Source organism: Vanrija albida (assembly GCF_041260175.1).
Source record: "Vanrija albida strain AlHP1 chromosome Unknown contig_7, whole genome shotgun sequence".
NCBI classification, from domain to species: Eukaryota; Fungi; Basidiomycota; class Tremellomycetes; order Trichosporonales; family Trichosporonaceae; genus Vanrija; species Vanrija albida.
Genome location: NW_027191426.1, coordinates 1206428 through 1222816, shown reverse-complemented (window position 1 = coordinate 1222816; position 16389 = coordinate 1206428). Strand labels below are relative to the sequence as shown.

Genomic DNA, 16389 nt, shown 5'->3' with positions numbered 1-16389 from the left:
AAGGGGGCTTCGAGTCGGACAATGACTGCCAGCGAGCGACCGACATTGACGCGAGCGACGAACAATGCACAACGTCCAAAGGATGCCCCGTCACCGCCGCCGCCGCACAAACGCGACACGGCACAGGCCGCTTCGAGCGTGACACCCCACTCGTAGACGATCAGTGCGTCGGATCGCCACTCTCGCATCGGCACAATCTCTTTTGCAGCCACACGCACACAATGCATAATGACCGCCGACACACGTCGGACCACGCGACTACTCTACGCTGGATGAAATGCTTTTGTCACACTAGTACCGCCGCCCAGGTGGGCCATACCCCCTCGGCGGGGCGCGGGGCGGAGGGGCGCGGCCGTAGCCCTGCGGCGCGGCGTGCGCCTGCGGGGGTGGGCCGCTGTGGCCCCCGGCGCCGCTGGGCGAAATGTTGTCAAACAGGCCAATGATGTCGTCGGCACGGAAGGTGGCGCCGTCGAACGCACGCGCCGGGGGCAGCTGGCCGAGGAACCACGACACGGGCTTCGGCAGGCCGTTGCGGTCAAACTGCGCGTACGCGGCGGCGGCGGGTGGCGCCGCCGCAGGAGGGGGCACAGGCGCGCGCGCGCCGACAGCTCCGGGACCGTACCGCGGCGGCGGGACTGGCGACCGGTCTCTCGGGGCCGCGGGCGAGAACCGCCCGCCGGGCTGAGCTCGTGGCGGCGACACTCCGCGCTGGCGCTTGAAGCCGTCCAGCCGGCTCGGGGATCTTGGTGGCGAGCGGTCACGCTTGTTCAGCGGCAGGTGGGGTGGCGGCTGCCTTCCTGGTGGCGGCGAAGCAACGCGGCCACGGTTGGGAGGGAATGGCGGCATGGCCGCAGCTGGGCCGGGGGGAGGAGGAGCCGCAGCGGGAGCCGTGGGGGCCTTGGGCGCTTGTGGTGGCTGCGCATGCGCGCGGCCAGCACCAAGATCACGCAGGGCAATCTCATCCACCCCGTCGTACGTGTACCGCTGCGCAAAGCGCTTGAGCGGCACGTCCTTGGGGAAAGTCTCGGCCCAGCGCATCTCGAGCTTGTGCACAGCCGTCAAGTCGCCGTACATGTATTCGAACTTGGACCACATCTCCCACAGCGGCCGTGCGCTGTCGGCAGGGATCTTGAGTGCCGAGCGCTCGAACAGCGCCCGCGCGTTCGTATCGTCATTGATGGACAGCAGGAACTGGAGGTACTTCATAACAAAGTCGACCTCTTCGGAAAAGTGCTTGAGGCCCAACTCGAAGATGCGCACGGCGACGGCCGAGTCCTTGTTCGAGTAGTACTCCATCAGAGCCGACGCCTCAAAGATGTGCCAGGTGACCCAGGGCGACTTGCGCGCCTTGCCGAACACGCCACGAGCCGCCTTGAGACCCTCGGCGCGGCGCGCAAATCGCATGTACATGACCCAGGCGATGCCGGCGGCCGTCCGGGCGGCGTCGACGTCGTGCTTGCGGCGCTGGGCCACGGCCTTGCCGCGCTCCTCGCGCTCGCGAACCAGACGCGCGACATCGCTCTCCTCGCCGTCGATCTCCAGGTCGTGCTGCGCCGTGATAGGGACCTCGGGACCACGGGCAATCTCAACCTCGCGCTCGACCTGTTTTGTCAAGTCGTCAATCTCGACGTTGACGCGGCCGATCAGCTGGTCAAAGATCTTGTGGCAGTCGGCGTAATTCCTGTTGTCCTCCTCCTTCTCCGCGAGCGCGAACGTGAGGAGGAAGCTCTTCGGCACGGCGGCGACGCCGGCCTTGAGGAACGCGACCCCCTCGTCGTTGCGGTCCGCGGCAAAGTGGTAGGTCGCGGCGTAGTGCCATAACTCGGCAGAGTGGCGCATCTGAGCCATGCACTTCTTCAGGGTGTAGCTCGTGCGCAAGACGACGAGGTTCGGGTCGTCGCTGGCGAGGGGGTTGCTCTCCTCCCACTTGACATACTCGCGCCAGGCGGCGACAACGCGGCGGTAGTTGGGGGAGAAGTCGGGGTGAGGGGGCAGAATGGGCTGGGGGATCGGGTCGGTGATGAGGCGCAGCTCACGCAGGGCCTTACGCGCCGTCATGTACGCTGGCGACCTGTCGGCAAGGAACTTCTTGGCCGTCATCTTGTTCTGGGCGCTCTCAAACACATCGTACGCCTTCCAAAGCGCCTCGACATTGTTGAGTGGGATGGCCACAGCGCGGTGGCAGACCTTGCGGAGGTTGTCGATGTTCTGCTGAATCTCCCACGGGTTCTTGGTCTTGGAGTCGCCCAGGTACTGGATGTACTCCTGCCAGATTTCGCCCGACTCGCGGTCAATGCCGCACTCCTTGAGCGCATACTCGTAGGCCTGAACGACAGTCTCGCGGGCCTTTTCGCCCTCTGACCCGTCGCTGGGGTTCTGGCGGCGAATGTAGTGGAGGTAGGCCTCTGCGCGGGTTAGCGTTGCCTGGCACAGGGAACCCACTCCAGATGTTGACATCAGCTGCAGCCATCAGTGTCGTAGAGCTGCGGAGCGCGCGGCCAAAGAGCTCCTCGACCTGGGTGAAGTTGGACAGGGCCAGCTCGAGGTTGATGAGCGCCAGGAGCGGCTGCGCGGCAGTCGGGTTGTCCACAGCAAGCACCTCGTACCATGCACGCGCATCGACAATCTCGGTGTGCTGCACGGCCCAGTTGAAGAGGGTCAGGATCAGGGACGAGTCGGCCGGGTCTGGCGTCAGCAATCTGCGATGTATCAGCTGCGCACCTTGTCTGTACTGGAGCACGAGGCCAGGGTTCGCGGCGACACTAGGCGAGGCCGATGACAAGCCGTCGGGCAGCTCGGCCTTGAGCTCGGCCTCGGGAATCTCGGCGTGGCCGTTAGTGGGCTGGTGGTGCTCTGTCGGGGGTAATGGGTCGACCGAAATACCGGCGGGCACGGCGTCGGCGGGGAGGATAATGTCGGTGCCGGGGATGGCGACGGCCTCCTCGACAGCATCCGCCGCGTCGGCCGAGGTCTCTAATGCGGCATCGGGCGCGGCCTCGGCAGCAGCAGCAGCCGTCGCGGCGACCACGACGGCCGCCTCCTCCGGGTCCGCAGGGACCGAGGGGTCGTATCCTTGTGGAATCGATGGGTCGTACGCGCCAAGCTCGGGCGGGGCGTTGGCCTCGGCCTCGGCAGCAGCAGCCGCTGCCGCTGCAGCCGCCGCCGCCGCCTCGGCCGGGTCAGTCGGCATGGATGGGTCGTATCCCTGCGGTTCTGGCTCGTCCTCTTGCGCCGGGGCCGGCTCGGTCTGGGGCACCGACGGGACATATCCTCCTTGCAGTTGTGGCGCGTCGAGTGTTTGCGGCTCTGATGGGTCGTAGTGCGTCTGCTCTGGCTGATGCGACTGGGGCACCGAGGGGTCATACGCCGGCGCGTCTTGTGGCACCGAGGGGTCGTACACTGGCTGCTGCTGCTGCTCGTGCTCCTCACTCTCCTCCGTGTGCTCAGGTGCAGCGGCAGCGGAAACGTCAGCAGCCCCAGCCCCAGCCCCGGCCGACGCCGCGGCGGGATCAACTAGCTCGCCCTCATTGTGCAACTCGGCGTGGTCTGCGGCAGGGGCAGGGGCAGGTTCTGCCATGTCTAGTGTCGGGGATCAGGCGCGGAGAGGAGACGGAACAGACGTCGTGGGGTGGGCTGCAGCAGGACAAGGGGGTGCCGGTGCTCTGTGGGGTCGTGTGGGTGAGGTGAGCAGTTATCCATCCACTGTGGGGAGGGTTGTGGGTGGGGGGGAGGGGGAGGGGATGGGGGGAAAGAGGACTGAGTTGAGCTCGTTTTGTCTCAGCGCCGTCATCGAGAAGGTCACTGATCATTAAACAAGGCCTTGTGGAAGGCTGATAGGTTTGCACCCGGGCACGTGGGTGGGCAGAGGATGACTTTCAAGTCCACGTCATACTCCACGTGTTTGACCACGTGGCTGCACTAGCCTTCTTATCGGTGAATGCTCTGTCAGTTTTGGCAGAAGTCTTGGAAAAACTTGGCGGCCAGGCAGGCGCAGGCAGGCGCACGAAGGTGGAGACTGGCGCAGGCCGACGGCGCCGACAAAGCCATAACACAGCCATGTTTCCCCTAATAGACCATTTTCAAGTGGCAAACCAGGGCGAGTAATGCCAAGGGCAAAGTGGCCCAGCATCGCGTCACCTGCTGCCTGCAGCCAGGAAGAAGTCCGGCCGAGTGTACCCTGTGAATGGTCGACGGCCAGCGTGTTATCGCCGCCCTGGGCCGTCGTTCCGAGGGAAGGGAAGGCAGGCAAGCACCTCGGCCACGAAACGACAAGCGCCGTCTCGTCTCGTGCCGCAGTGCGCCGAAGAAATTGGTAGCAACTCACGCGACGTCGACATGTTGCTTTGCATTTCTTCACCACGAGCCTCGTCATTCGCGCTATAAGTGGGCGAGGGGGCACGCTTGCGAACAGCCCACCGACCACCGACCTACACACTTAAGCACACGGCGGTCGAGCCAGTCGCCGCTGTTGCTCACACACACACACCGCTCCACAACACACCCTCACCCACCCCCACCTCCACCCCCGCACGATGAAGGAGATCCCGGCCGCAGACAAGACGCTGGCCACGATCGGCGCCATCCTCTGGTCGATCCAGGTCGCGCCGCAGATATGGAAGAGCCACCGCGAGAAGAGCACCGAGGGGCTGTCGCCGATTCTCATGTTGTGAGTGGCGTGGCGTGGGGCGGAGCGCCGCGCCTGGCGGGAAACATCGGCAAGTGCAGCGCTCACACCCCAGCGTGTGGGGCATGGCCACCATCTTCCAGGGCTCGTACCTCGTATCGCAGCGCAGCTCGATTCCACTGCAGGTGAGTTGAGTTATGTTGGCGAGAGGCGACGCGAGAGAGGCGACGGGAGCGAGGGCGACGGGAGCGAGGGCGACGGGAGCGAGGGCGACCATCACAAGTTCGGATCGCACCTACCAAAGCTGGGCCGTTCCCACAATCCCCGTCGCCCAATGCATTCCCCACACCCAGCCCGCCCCGAGCACACGCTAACCCCGCAGATCCAACCGCAGTGCTTCGGCTTCCTGTGCGTAATCAGCTGGGCCCAGTGCCTGCGATACGGGAGCCGCTGGTCGCTGCGGCGCGTCTTCCTCGCCATGGCCGTCTTCTACGCCTTCTTCGTCGGCTTCCAAGTCGGCAGCGTGTACGCGCTCTGGGCCGGGCAGCGCGCGGGGCGGTACTGGCCCGGCGAGATGTACGGGTGGATCACGAGCGCGCTGCTCGTCATCGGCCTCTTGCCCGAGTACTACGAGATCTGGAAGCACAAGGAGGTCGTCGGCATCTCGCTGCTCTTCATGGCCGTCGATATTGCGGGCGGCGTCTTCTCTGGCGTGTCCCTCTTCTTCAGGAAGGACTTCGACAAGGTCGCCTTCATCCAGTACTTCCTCGTCGTGCTCCTCGACGGCGCGATCATCGTGCTCGCCGCCATCCTTAACCCGATCGCGCGCAGGCGCAGGGCCCGCGAGGCCGCCATGGCTGAGGGTAATGCCGACGAGGAGGCCGCCGGCGTCGACCAGCGAGACCCGGAGGCCAGGCCCGACGGCTCAGAGTCGAGCACGGTCGCAGACGACGACGAGGCCCAGGCAAAGACAAAGGCCCTCGACGACTCGTACAGCCGCACGCCGACCGTCGTGCCCATCACCGAAGCCGACGAGAAGCAGTAGCACCGGCCCTACACACATAGACGACTCCAGCAGCACGGCGCCCGCGCCCACCCATCCGGAATCTGGCATTATAATCATTCACCATCTACAATAGAAGCTACTATGCATTTCTTGAATCACAGCCAAGCAGATTCCATCTTACAGTCGTACAGCTGGCGCCGCAGGCGCGCCGACAGTCGATACAGTGGCCACCGTCGTCTAGTCGCTCTCCCGTCGCCTATCGCCTCATCGTCTATGACGCGTAGAACTCTGCACCGAGTCAGCAATGTGCAACAAATAGCACCTCAACTCCGACTCACTCTTGTTGATCTGGTGGATCAACATGTTCAGGTTGAACGCCGCATTGCCGTCAAACAGGTCCAGCCGCACATTGTTGTCAAACTGCGCCTGCAGCAGGTCCTCCATGCGCATCTCCTCCTTGCCAATGACCGTCGACGCGCCGGGGTGCGTCATCTCGAGCGTGAACACGCCCACCGCGTTCGACGAGATGAACACGTGCAGCTTGTCAAACTGTCGGGGCGAGTGCTGGTTGACAGACAGCAAGATACCGCGCTCGTACAAGTCGTGAGCAGTGTACTTGAACGACCCAAACTTGGACTTCTTGCCACTGCCGCGCTGGTGCCAGTACTGTTTGGACATGAAAGGCGCCTTCTTCTTCCTGCAGGGTATGTCAGCCTAAGCTCGGTAACATCCCGACGCCACCCACTGTTGCAACGCGGACATGGCCGAGTCAATATAGTCGTGGTAGCTCTGGATCTGCTCCTCAAACTTCTGCCGCTTCTCCGATAACTGCTGGTGCGCTTCGTACATGGCCCGCAGGTCGACCTTGCGCTTCTGTCGCAGTCGGTGCTTCTCCTTGATGTCTGAAGCAATCGACACGAGCAAGCCACCAAAGTGGTCCTCGCGGGAGAGTCGGCCGGCCTCAACCAGCGCCATGCAGAACTCGATGGCGCGCGACTTGACCTCGTGGAACGGAAGGCTGTGGGGTCAGCTGAGGGAAACGCCACGACGCCGCGTCCGCCACCGCCACGGTTCCAGCCAACCGGCGCCACAATGGCCAGAACTCACGATCGGATGCTCTCCATCTGGTACTCGGTTTCGGCCGGGGTCGGTGGCAGGTTGTGCTTGGCAAGACGAGCCTGCTCAAGTGCAATGTCGCGATGCACCTCGTAGACCCAGCGCTGCTCATCCTCCTCGGTTGGGTGCGCCAACAGCACCTTGTAGAGATCGGTGCCCGTCTGGACACGGAGGACAGCCAGTACATGGCGTTTCGCCTGCACTTCGAGTTCACGTAGATGGGCCTGCCTTGGGTCGTTCGTCTGTAACTGCGCAAGCCGGTTCGTGAGGCGGACCCGCACAGTGTTCTTTCCGCGGTCGTAGTCTAGAGGGGGTCCCTCGAGCTCGCTGAGCACGTCGACAATGGGATCACCAGGCTTGCCAGCAGTCAGGGCGGGCTGGTTGCGCATGAGAATACCCAGCAGCCCGTAGATGTCCGTCCGGGTGATGGAAATTGGCGTCGCCTCGGATGTCGACTCGAGCATCTCATGGACGTGGAAGTCGACCTCGGCGACGTCGAGAATCCAGTCACCCATTCTTTGGCCAGCAGCGCTGATGTACTCGTAAAGCGGCACACGAACGAGCCGGTCTCGGTCGTTGCGGCTAAAGTCCTGGGTAGCGATGTGCTGCAGGAGATTGGCGATCTGCTGCAAGTTGCGGCGCTGGACAGGGTTGACGTCTTCGGCAATATCGTACGTCTCCGGAGCGCCAATCGCCGGCATGATGAAAGGCAGGATGACACACCTCGCCACGATGGGCCAGAGCTCAAAGTCGGAGCGGTCCTGGAATCGGACGCGGAGAGCCAGCAGCGCCTCTCGGGCCATCAGGCGGACAGTGTATGGCAACTGGTCCGTTGAGCGCATGATCGTAGTGAGAAGATCATCCGTGAGGGCGCGAAGCTCCTGCAGGTCTGGGCCGTCAGCATGAGTTGGAGCTCAGCCACGTACGTTGAATGTACAGCGTACGGCTGTCGCTGTGCGTCTGGAGAATCTGGTCGGCGTCAAGGTCGCGGGGTAATGCGCTTCGGATGCCGGTGAGACTCTCCTCGGCGTTGATGAGGCGGTTGTAGATCTGAGAGTCAACAGCCATAAGGGGTTTAAACTTACATCCACCGGGTCAGTGCTCAGGTCCAACTCCTCGGCCTGAACGATCCGCACCACATGGGCGCCTAATACGTTCTGAAGGTAGGGCGTGAGGGTCGGCTTGACGTACTGGGTCGCAACGTTGGTGATGGCAAAGCGCATGTCGAGGAGCTCGTCCAGCGACCGCGAGCGCAGGATCTGCTCGTGGATCGAGATCTGGAGGAGCTTGTGGAACAGATACTGCGCGCGCTCGTCGTGGCCGAAGCCGAACAGGATCAGAGTCACGCCTTCGACGATGCGGCGGTCGGCGTCGGCATCGGGGTCCGCCACAAGCTTGTGCAGCAGCCGCGTGAGGTACTTTGGCTGCGTCTGAAGAGTGAAGAACAGGTGTTCGTAGAGCTCGAGCTTGCGCTGGCTCGTCCGGTCGAGATGCACTCCAGTGAATGGGTCGCCTCCTCCGGGGGGCTGGAAGGACTCATCGCCTGGGGTAACACCATGGCGCCGCTTGGCACGAACAAGGTCTTCGAACGACATCTTGTTCTTGAGGATGAGGGCGATCTTTGTGTCGAGCTCCGAGACCTCGGTCTCAAGCACCTGGTTGGTGCGCAGAAGCTCGACCACATCCTTGCGGTACGTGTCGATTCTCAACTGGTCGCGGAAGTCGCTCTCCGTGTCGTCCAGAAGGTGCATGTAGTGCTGGATAGTCGGAACGTCGACGCCCGAGCCGGTGACGAGGCGTGCATACAGCTGGCGCTGTTGTCGGCCACGCCACAGCGCCTGAATCTTGACGACCTTGTCGACGTTGCGGTGAATGTACGACGTGCGGATCCAGAGGCGGCGACGGGCGAGGAATCCTCGGATAAGCGACTGCAGGAAGACCAGCGCGCCCTGCGTGTGCGGGTCGACAAGGTAGTCGCGCCACTCGCGGTACTCCTGCCTGGCAAGGTAGCCTCGGGCGACAGCCTGGAAGCCAATGACGTCGGGTTGCACAAACTCGAGCTTCTTCTTCTGCTCGACAGTGTGCTTCTTGGCGAGCCTGGTCCGGAGGAAAGCTTGGAGGCCGCCAACAGAGCCCGTAACTTCGACTTTCGCCAGGGCCTTCTGCATGTTGCGGTGCTGCTGCTGAGCGAGGCGCCCACGGGCCAGAGCCTGGAAGGAGGACACAGACGTGGTGACCTTGGCAACTGTCTTGGCGATGGCCTGCTTGCGGCGGCGAGCAAGCACCCCCCGAGCCTGCGACTGGATAGCAACCACGTAATCGGCGGCGTTATCCAGCTTCTCCTCGCGCGCCTTGTGCTGTCGGCGAACGAGGGCGGCACGGAGGTGGCTCTGCAGAGCAGTGAACGTCGCAGTATGGGCCTGCACAACCTTCTGCTGCTTCGCGATGGCTTGGCGGGTGAGCCGACCACGAAGAGCAGCCTGGACGGAGGCGATCGACTTGACAACAACAGGCTGGGCAAGGGCCTTGCGATCCTGCTGTCGATTTCTCCGCGCCAGGCGACCACGGCATGTGGCCTGGAGGCCGACAATGGCACGGTGAGAGCGGTCGAGCTCATTCGCAACGACCGAGCGCCTCATGCGGGCGAGCATGCCTCGCGCCTGAGCCTGAATGCCAATGACGGCACCCTGCGAACCACGGACCTGAGCAACGTGCTGCTGCCAGTGCTTGCTGGTGAGGTGCGCACGAGCGGCAGCCTGGAGGGAGGTGGCCCATCCGCCAAGCTTAGCGTGGCCCTTCTTCTCAGCGACAAGGGCTTTGCGGCTAGCAGCTCCACGGGCTTGGGACTGGAGGCGGGTGATGATTGGCACCGCCAGCTTGATCTGCGCTTTGACACGCGACATGCGCTGGCGAGCCAAAACGCCACGGAGGTGATGCTGGAGCGCAGTGATGGAGTCCTCACACTCAAGCAGCTCGCGATCGCGTTCTGGAAGTCAGCGCTGACTTTCAACCAAAACTCACTCTCATCCTCGGTCTCTTCCTCCTCTTCGGGCTCCCAAGCAGCCTCCTTGGCGAGCGTCTGCTGGACTTGCTGGAAGTTGGGCATGGCAACACCTTGGATGTCCTTCTGGGTAGCGGCGAGCTGCTCGTCGGTGAAGTCAAACTGGCCGACGAGGTTGTTCATGCGCTCCGCACGGCCCAGTCGAGCCAGGAGATGGCTGAGGACGTGGATGCAGAAGATGACCTTGGGAACATTCTTCTTGTTATACAGGTCGGTAAGCTCGAAGATGAAGGTCTCGGGCATGCCGACGTTGCGAACAAAGTTGAGGAAGTAGTTGATGTTGTCACTCTGGCGGTATCGGTGCTTGGCCTCTGTCCAGATGCGGCGGACGACATGCTCGCCCTCGTACACACGTGCCAGCTTGGCAAGAACAACGCCGTCTCGGAGGCCCTCCTCCAGCTCGGTGACGCCGAATTGAAGCTCCTCGTCGAGGCATCCTTCGATCCACTGCTGGGCCTCGCCGACGTGACAGAGGTAGTTGTACGCCGCAAGTTCGTGGCGCTGTCTGTCCATGTTGGCCAAGCGACGAGATGGAAGCGGCGCAGGAGCCATCTTCGCCGAAGAGGCGGCGAGGGGAAGTCGCGACGGCTTGACTTTGTCGTTGCCCTCCGTGTTGCGGGAGGAAGCGCCGATGGCGTTCATGAGACCCTTCATCTCCTCGCCTGCAACCTCAACTCTTGTCGTCGCAAAAGTGTTGAGTAAGCCAGTCTTAGGAGTGTGTGGGACCGACGACAGGCGCTTGCTCGGGGTAGACGGAGCACGTGGTGTGGGGGGTGTGGCAGCGTTGTGGGTCGCCGACGGGGAAAGCGGAGCCAGAGGGCGGGATGAGGCCAGTGTCTTCACAGGCGTCGCCACGGCCTTGCCAGGAGTCGGTTGCTGCTCAAGAGCCGGGCTGCTGGTGCGTGGTGGCGTGTTCTCCTCGGTGCTTGGAGGCATTGTGGCAGCCTTGCTCAGAGACAGCTTGCGGTTCTTGGCCGAGATGACCCTCTGCTGGCTGACGCGGCGGTTGTCGCCCTCCCACCCTTGGTCGCCCGAGACGATTCGGGGCAAGTGCTTGCCCAGGCGACGGCGGTCGCTGCTGAGAGATGGGACACGCCCACGCGGGGCTGGTGTTGAAGAGGCATCACCAGTCGCAAAGCGAGAGGCCAACGAGCTAACAGTTCCCTTGGGAGGGCCGGTTGGGGCGCGGTAGGTTAAGCCGGCAAACTTGGGCTTGGACGTAGAGTTGCTCTCAGGGTTGGAACTGGGGCCGGGCTTGGAGGGGGAGAACACATCGCCGCCGAAAGGAGGAGGCTTGGGGGTGCGAGGTGTCGCAGAAGGCGCGGTGGTGGTCTTGGCCAAGAGCTTGGACGGAGACTCTACTGAGGCGGAGGAATCCTTCAAGTCCTGCGAAGCAACCTTGCGGAGAACAGGCGGCGTCCCCTCCTGCGTGGGAGCAGCAGGCTTGATCGACTCGCGAGACTCAGTCTTCCTTAGTGTCGTCCACTCTGGAGCAGACGTCGTCGACACGGGCGGCTGTTTGACAGAGTCCCTTGATTCCACCTTCCTCAATCCCCCTTGGGCCGACTGGTTCCACTCCTTTGAGGCCACCTTGCGAATGACCGGGCTCGTGTACTCCTCCGACGAACGCTTGGACAGCTTCGATGGGGTGAACTCTTGCGAGGTTCGCTTGGACAGGCTCGAAGGGGTGAACTCTTGAGACGCCCGCTTGCTGAGACTTGAGGGCTCGATCTTGAACTGTGGGTCCGTCAAGACGTCAGCAGGGCGCGGGGCGGGCCGCAGGCGCTCGCCAAACGGCGACGAGCGGGGCGACTCTGCCGCCCCAGGGGTCTTGGTCGGGGTGGCGGTTGAGTTGTTGGGAAGTGCCTTTGTCGGTGTTGACGGGGAGGACGGAAGTGCCTTTGCCCTCTCAAAAGTCTGGGAGCGTCGGGTGACAAGGTTCTTTGGTGAGGGCACCGCGGCGATGGAAGTGTCTTTGAGTGAATCGGCCAGCTGGCTAACTTGAGAGTCGACAACCGGCTCCGCAGCCGGCACGGGTGATGGCGCCTCGGCGGCGACCGGCTCGGCCTTGACACCGGTGAAGTCACCAGCCTTCTTCCTCGCCTCGAGGCGTCGGAGGGCGTTGTTGCGCGCCTCGGCCAGTGTATCGGCAGCGGACCTGCCACGAAGGGAACCGACAGTAGACGAGGTACCGGTGAGATTGGGCGAGATATCACGGAAAGACGAGATGGACGGAGGCCGGGCTCTGGGGAAACGGTCGAGGACGGCCTCTGTCGATGTGGGCTCAGCAGCCGGAGCCGCGGGAGTCGGGGCCGCAACCGGCTCCGCCGTGACAGACGCAGGGCGAGTGTGAGGGAATGGCCGTTCAGTGTCCGCAGGGCTTGGAGCTGAAGGCTGGCTCGTAAGCGCGTTCGCCTCAGGACCAGCCAAAGACGACAGTGACGACTTGGTCTTCAACGTGCCCTCCTCAGTTGGTAAATGCTTGGACCACCGGTCCAGAACCGAGCCCTTGCGCGACAGGCGAGGAACAGCTGGAGAAAAGTCGGCAGCTGGGGCGTTGGACGCTGGCGCAGGCCGTGATGAGATGGACGAGATGGACTCGCTGGGTAAGAGCATGCTCCGCGGGCGGCCAAGGGCGGGGCTTCCAGGGTTCTGTACGTCGGCCGCCACCGCCGCCGCCGTTTCGATCTTGGCCTCCCACTGGCCTCGCACAAGGTCGACAGATTTGCCGCGCGCAGAGTGACCCATGCCGGCGATACGCGCGCCCGAGCCCGAGCGACGGAGGCCGGACACGCCGTTGTTTTCGCGGATCGAGTTGATACGCGAGCTGCTGCTGCCGGCGTCGGCAGCGGGCGAGCCGGCACCACCCTTGCCAATCAAGCGGGTCTGATAAGAGTATATGGAGGCCGAGGCCGAGATGTCGCTCTTCTGCGGGGAAGAGTTGTCGGGGTCCGCCATGGCCGTGTGTGTCCGAGGGTCCGGGCGATGTTTGTTTGTTGTTGTTGCTGGCCGGTGAGTGTCGATGGTCGGTGGTTGTCGGAAGGGCTGGTCTTTAAGGGCTGAGGGTCATTTGCGCTATCGTGTGTGCGCGTTGCGAGAGCCGCTGTACAGTGTCGAGTGTGGGTGTGGGAGAAGTCGAGGGGTGAGAGTTGTTGATGTTGACGACTAAGGGTTGGTCTGGCCGGCTGTGGCTTCATTGTCTCTCCACTCTGCCGTCGCCCCCCGTCCCCCTTGTTTTTACTTCCGTACCAAGACGCGTTACAAGGCGCGCAAGAAATCAATCGCGGGTGGCCATGCTTTAAATGTCACCCCCTCTTTTACCACGTGCGCTCACCCTGCATTTGCCACCAGAAGCGGGAGCAAACCTCCACTTGAGATTTTGAGATGAGAGAGACTGAAGCTCTGTGTGGGTGGTCGACCGACACAAGCCAGACCCAGCTGTTGACCTTCTCTCCAGCATACCCCTTCTCATCCTAGTCGACACTCAAGATGGGAAAGCACGACAAGAAGTCGGGCAAGGGCCGTCTTGACAAGTTCTACAGGCTTGCCAAGGAGCAGGGCTACCGTGCCCGTTCGGCCTTGTGAGTGCCTCGACGCTTCCTCCTCCTCGTACATCGCACTAACAACCCCCAGCAAGCTCGTTCACTTAAATCGCAAGTACGACCTTCTCTCAAAATCAAAATGTACTATCGATCTCTGTGCTGCCCCCGGTGGTTGGCTCCAGGTCGCCGAAAAGTACATGCCCAAGGGCAGTCTGATCATCGGTGTCGACTTGGTGCCCATCAAGCCGCTCCCCCACGTTATCACCTTCCAGGCCGATATCACCACCCCCGCCTGTCGCAACGAGCTCAGGCAGCACATGCATGACTGGAAGGCCGACCTCGTGCTCCATGACGGTGCGCCCAACGTCGGTGCCGCATGGATCCAGGACGCCTTCACCCAGAACGAACTTGTGCTCCAGTCGCTCAAGCTCGCTACCGAGTTCCTCATCAAGGGCGGTAACTTTGTCACCAAGGTTTTCCGTTCCAAAGACTACAACAGTCTGATGTGGGTCTTTGGCCAGTTGTTCCGTCAGGTCGAGGCTACCAAGCCCCCTTCGTCGCGGTAGGTTTAGCTATGTTCGTTGCTCCCAAAACCTAACCCTCTCAGTAACGTCTCCGCCGAGATCTTCGTCGTGTGTCGCGACTTCATTGCGCCCAAGTACATCGACCCCAAGTTCCTTGACCCCAAGCACGTCTTCAAGGACCTCGCTGCCTTGCCCGAGTCGATCACCGAGCCTGAGGCCGGCAAGCCGGGCGTCGCCGCCACCCAGGAGTCGCTGGTGTCGTCTGCCAACCTCATTGCCCGTCTCGCTGCCAGCAACAACCACGCGCACGCCAACGTGTACAACCCCGAGAAGAAGCGTCGTGCCCGTGATGGTTACGAAGACGGCGACTACACTCTGTTCCACAAGGCTCCCGTGTCTGCGTTCATCAAGGGTGACGGCGTCGCCATCCTCGGTACCATGAACGAGATCGTGTTCGAGACTGAGGAGGAGAAGGAGTGGCTCAAGTCCCGCCACACTACGCCCGACGTTCTCGCCAACTTTGCGGATCTCAAGGTTCTCGGCAAGCGTGAATTCAAGGAGCTCATGAAGTGGCGCCTTGCTATCCGTCTTGAAATCGGTCTCGACGTCAAGGCCGACGCCAATGCGGACGCAACCGAGGAGGTTGAGGTGGAGCCCATGGACGAGGAGGAGCAGATTACCGAGGAGGTGAGATGAGAGCGAGTAGGGCCAATCTAACAATCGCAGCTCAAGAAGCTTCACGAGGAGAGGCTGTCCAAGCAGAAGCGCGAGAAGAAGCGGAAGAACGAGATCAAGACGCGCACTATTCAGAAGCTCCAGCTTGGTATGACTGCACCGACCGACCTCGACATGGAAGACCGTGCGCTTGCCGGTGAGGACGAGATCTTCGACCTCGGCGAGGGCGAGCGAGAGCTTCGCGGCAGGGGCAACCTTCACGACACAATCCTCGACGCCGACGGCTTGTCCGACGAGGAGGAGGAGACTGCTGCCGCTCCTGTTGAGGAGAGCGACGACGAGGTCTACTCGTCGGACGAGGAGCGCGAGCTGCGTGCGCAGGCCCTTGAAGGCGAGCTCGACGGCTTGTATGACGACTACAAGGAGCGCATGGCTGAGCGTGACGCCAAGTGGAAGGTCAAGCAGCAGCGACTCAAAGATGCCAACTACGGATCGTGGCACGGCATCAACGAGGGCGAGGAGAGCGACGACGGTGTCGACAAGGGCTACCGTGACCAGATGGTCCGCCGTTTCCCTCGCCGCGGAGACGATGAGGAGGACGAGGGCGAGGAGAGCGAGGATGGTGGCTGGGATCTCATCGCCGCTCAAAAGGCCAAGATTGGCGAGGAGGTCGACAGCGACGACTCGGACGAGGAGGGCGAGGCCGGACCATCGACCAAGGCTCCTAAGAAGAAGGCTGCGATCAGGATCCGCGACGACGCCCCCGCCCCCGCCCAGCCCAAGAAGCTGGTGACGACACTGGCCGAGTCCCAGAAGCGCGCGGCGATGAGCCGCAACGCTCAGGTCTGGTTTGACCAATCCGTCTTCAAGGGTGTTGGAGACCTCGATGCCCTTGCTGCCCTTGATGGCGACGACGAGAGCGAGGACGGCGACGATGAGAGCGGAGATGATGACGAGTCGGACGCCGAGATGGACGAGGACGAGGAGTCGGATGTCGACATGGACTCCTCGCTCGAGTCCACACTTGACGACAAGGAGGACGAGGACGAAGACGACTTCGAGATCGTGCCCCAGGAGAAGGACGAGGAACCTGAATGGGATGTCGAGAACGAGGACCAGGACGAGGTGCTCCAGAAGCAGATCAAGTGTGAGTAGCTGATACATACGCCAATTGCAAGTAGCTGACGCACTCCAGCCAAGGGTCTGCTCACTGCCGAGGCCGTCTCGATTGCCCACCGCCTTGCCAACCGCCAAACGACGGCCGACAAGCTTATCGACGAGGGCTTCAACCGGCTGTCCACGCACAACAAGGACGGCCTTCCCAGCTGGTTCCTGGACGACGAGTCCAAGTTCTACCGCCCCAACATTCCGATCACCAAGGAGGCCGTCGACGCGCTCAAGGAGCGCCAGCGTGCCCTCGACGCACGACCCATCAAGAAGGTCGCCGAGGCCAAGTGGCGCAAGAAGCTCAAGGCGCACCAGCGTCTCGAGCGCGCCAAGAAGCGTGCCGACGGTGTGATGGAGACCGAGGACCTGAACGACGGCGAAAAGGCGCGCCAGGTCTCCAAGCTGCTTCGTCGTGCTGCCGCAGGCGAGAAGCACAAGGAGCGCAAGGTCGTTGTTGCCCGTGCGTCCAACAAGGGTATCCAGGGCCGACCAAAGGGCGTCAAGGGCAAGTACAAGATGGTGGACGCCCGTATGCGCAAGGAGGTGCGCGCGCTCAAGCGCGTCAAGAAGGCCGAGAAGAAGAAGAGGAGGTAGTGGTCGGGTCGTCTCATCATTTACAGTTCCTTCCGCCTCTAGCACTGCAGCACTCTTTGTACTATCATGCATCATGGTGT

At 62.5% G+C, this 16389-nt stretch overlaps 4 protein-coding genes across 4 annotated transcripts; 2 read left to right on the top strand and 2 right to left on the bottom strand.

Moving 5' to 3' along the window:
• Window positions 1–291: 291 nt before the first annotated feature.
• RNA14 (mRNA 3'-end-processing protein rna14) lies at window positions 292–3577 on the bottom strand (the record flags this gene model as incomplete). The annotated part of the gene is made up of 3 exons (XM_069357305.1): window positions 292–2405; window positions 2443–2685; window positions 2722–3577. The coding sequence occupies 3 exons, from the start codon at window positions 3575–3577 to the stop codon at window positions 292–294; spliced, it is 3213 nt and encodes a 1070-aa protein (XP_069205242.1).
• A 955-nt stretch (window positions 3578–4532) lies between these two features.
• On the top strand, window positions 4533–5669 carry Q8F55_008924 (uncharacterized protein; the record flags this gene model as incomplete). The annotated part of the gene is made up of 3 exons (XM_069357304.1): window positions 4533–4666; window positions 4740–4809; window positions 5007–5669. The coding sequence occupies 3 exons, from the start codon at window positions 4533–4535 to the stop codon at window positions 5667–5669; spliced, it is 867 nt and encodes a 288-aa protein (XP_069205241.1).
• Window positions 5670–5901: 232 nt separating this feature from the next.
• IQG1 (iqgap-related protein) lies at window positions 5902–12765 on the bottom strand (the record flags this gene model as incomplete). Its single annotated transcript, XM_069357303.1, has 7 exons — window positions 5902–5918; window positions 5969–6327; window positions 6376–6648; window positions 6738–7635; window positions 7673–7796; window positions 7832–9732; window positions 9768–12765. The coding sequence occupies 7 exons, from the start codon at window positions 12763–12765 to the stop codon at window positions 5902–5904; spliced, it is 6570 nt and encodes a 2189-aa protein (XP_069205240.1).
• A 531-nt stretch (window positions 12766–13296) lies between these two features.
• On the top strand, window positions 13297–16309 carry SPB1 (AdoMet-dependent rRNA methyltransferase spb1; the record flags this gene model as incomplete). Its single annotated transcript, XM_069357302.1, has 5 exons — window positions 13297–13388; window positions 13441–13911; window positions 13957–14560; window positions 14600–15695; window positions 15744–16309. 5 exons carry the CDS (start codon window positions 13297–13299, stop codon window positions 16307–16309), a joined length of 2829 nt encoding a protein of 942 aa, XP_069205239.1.
• Window positions 16310–16389: the final 80 nt, after the last annotated feature.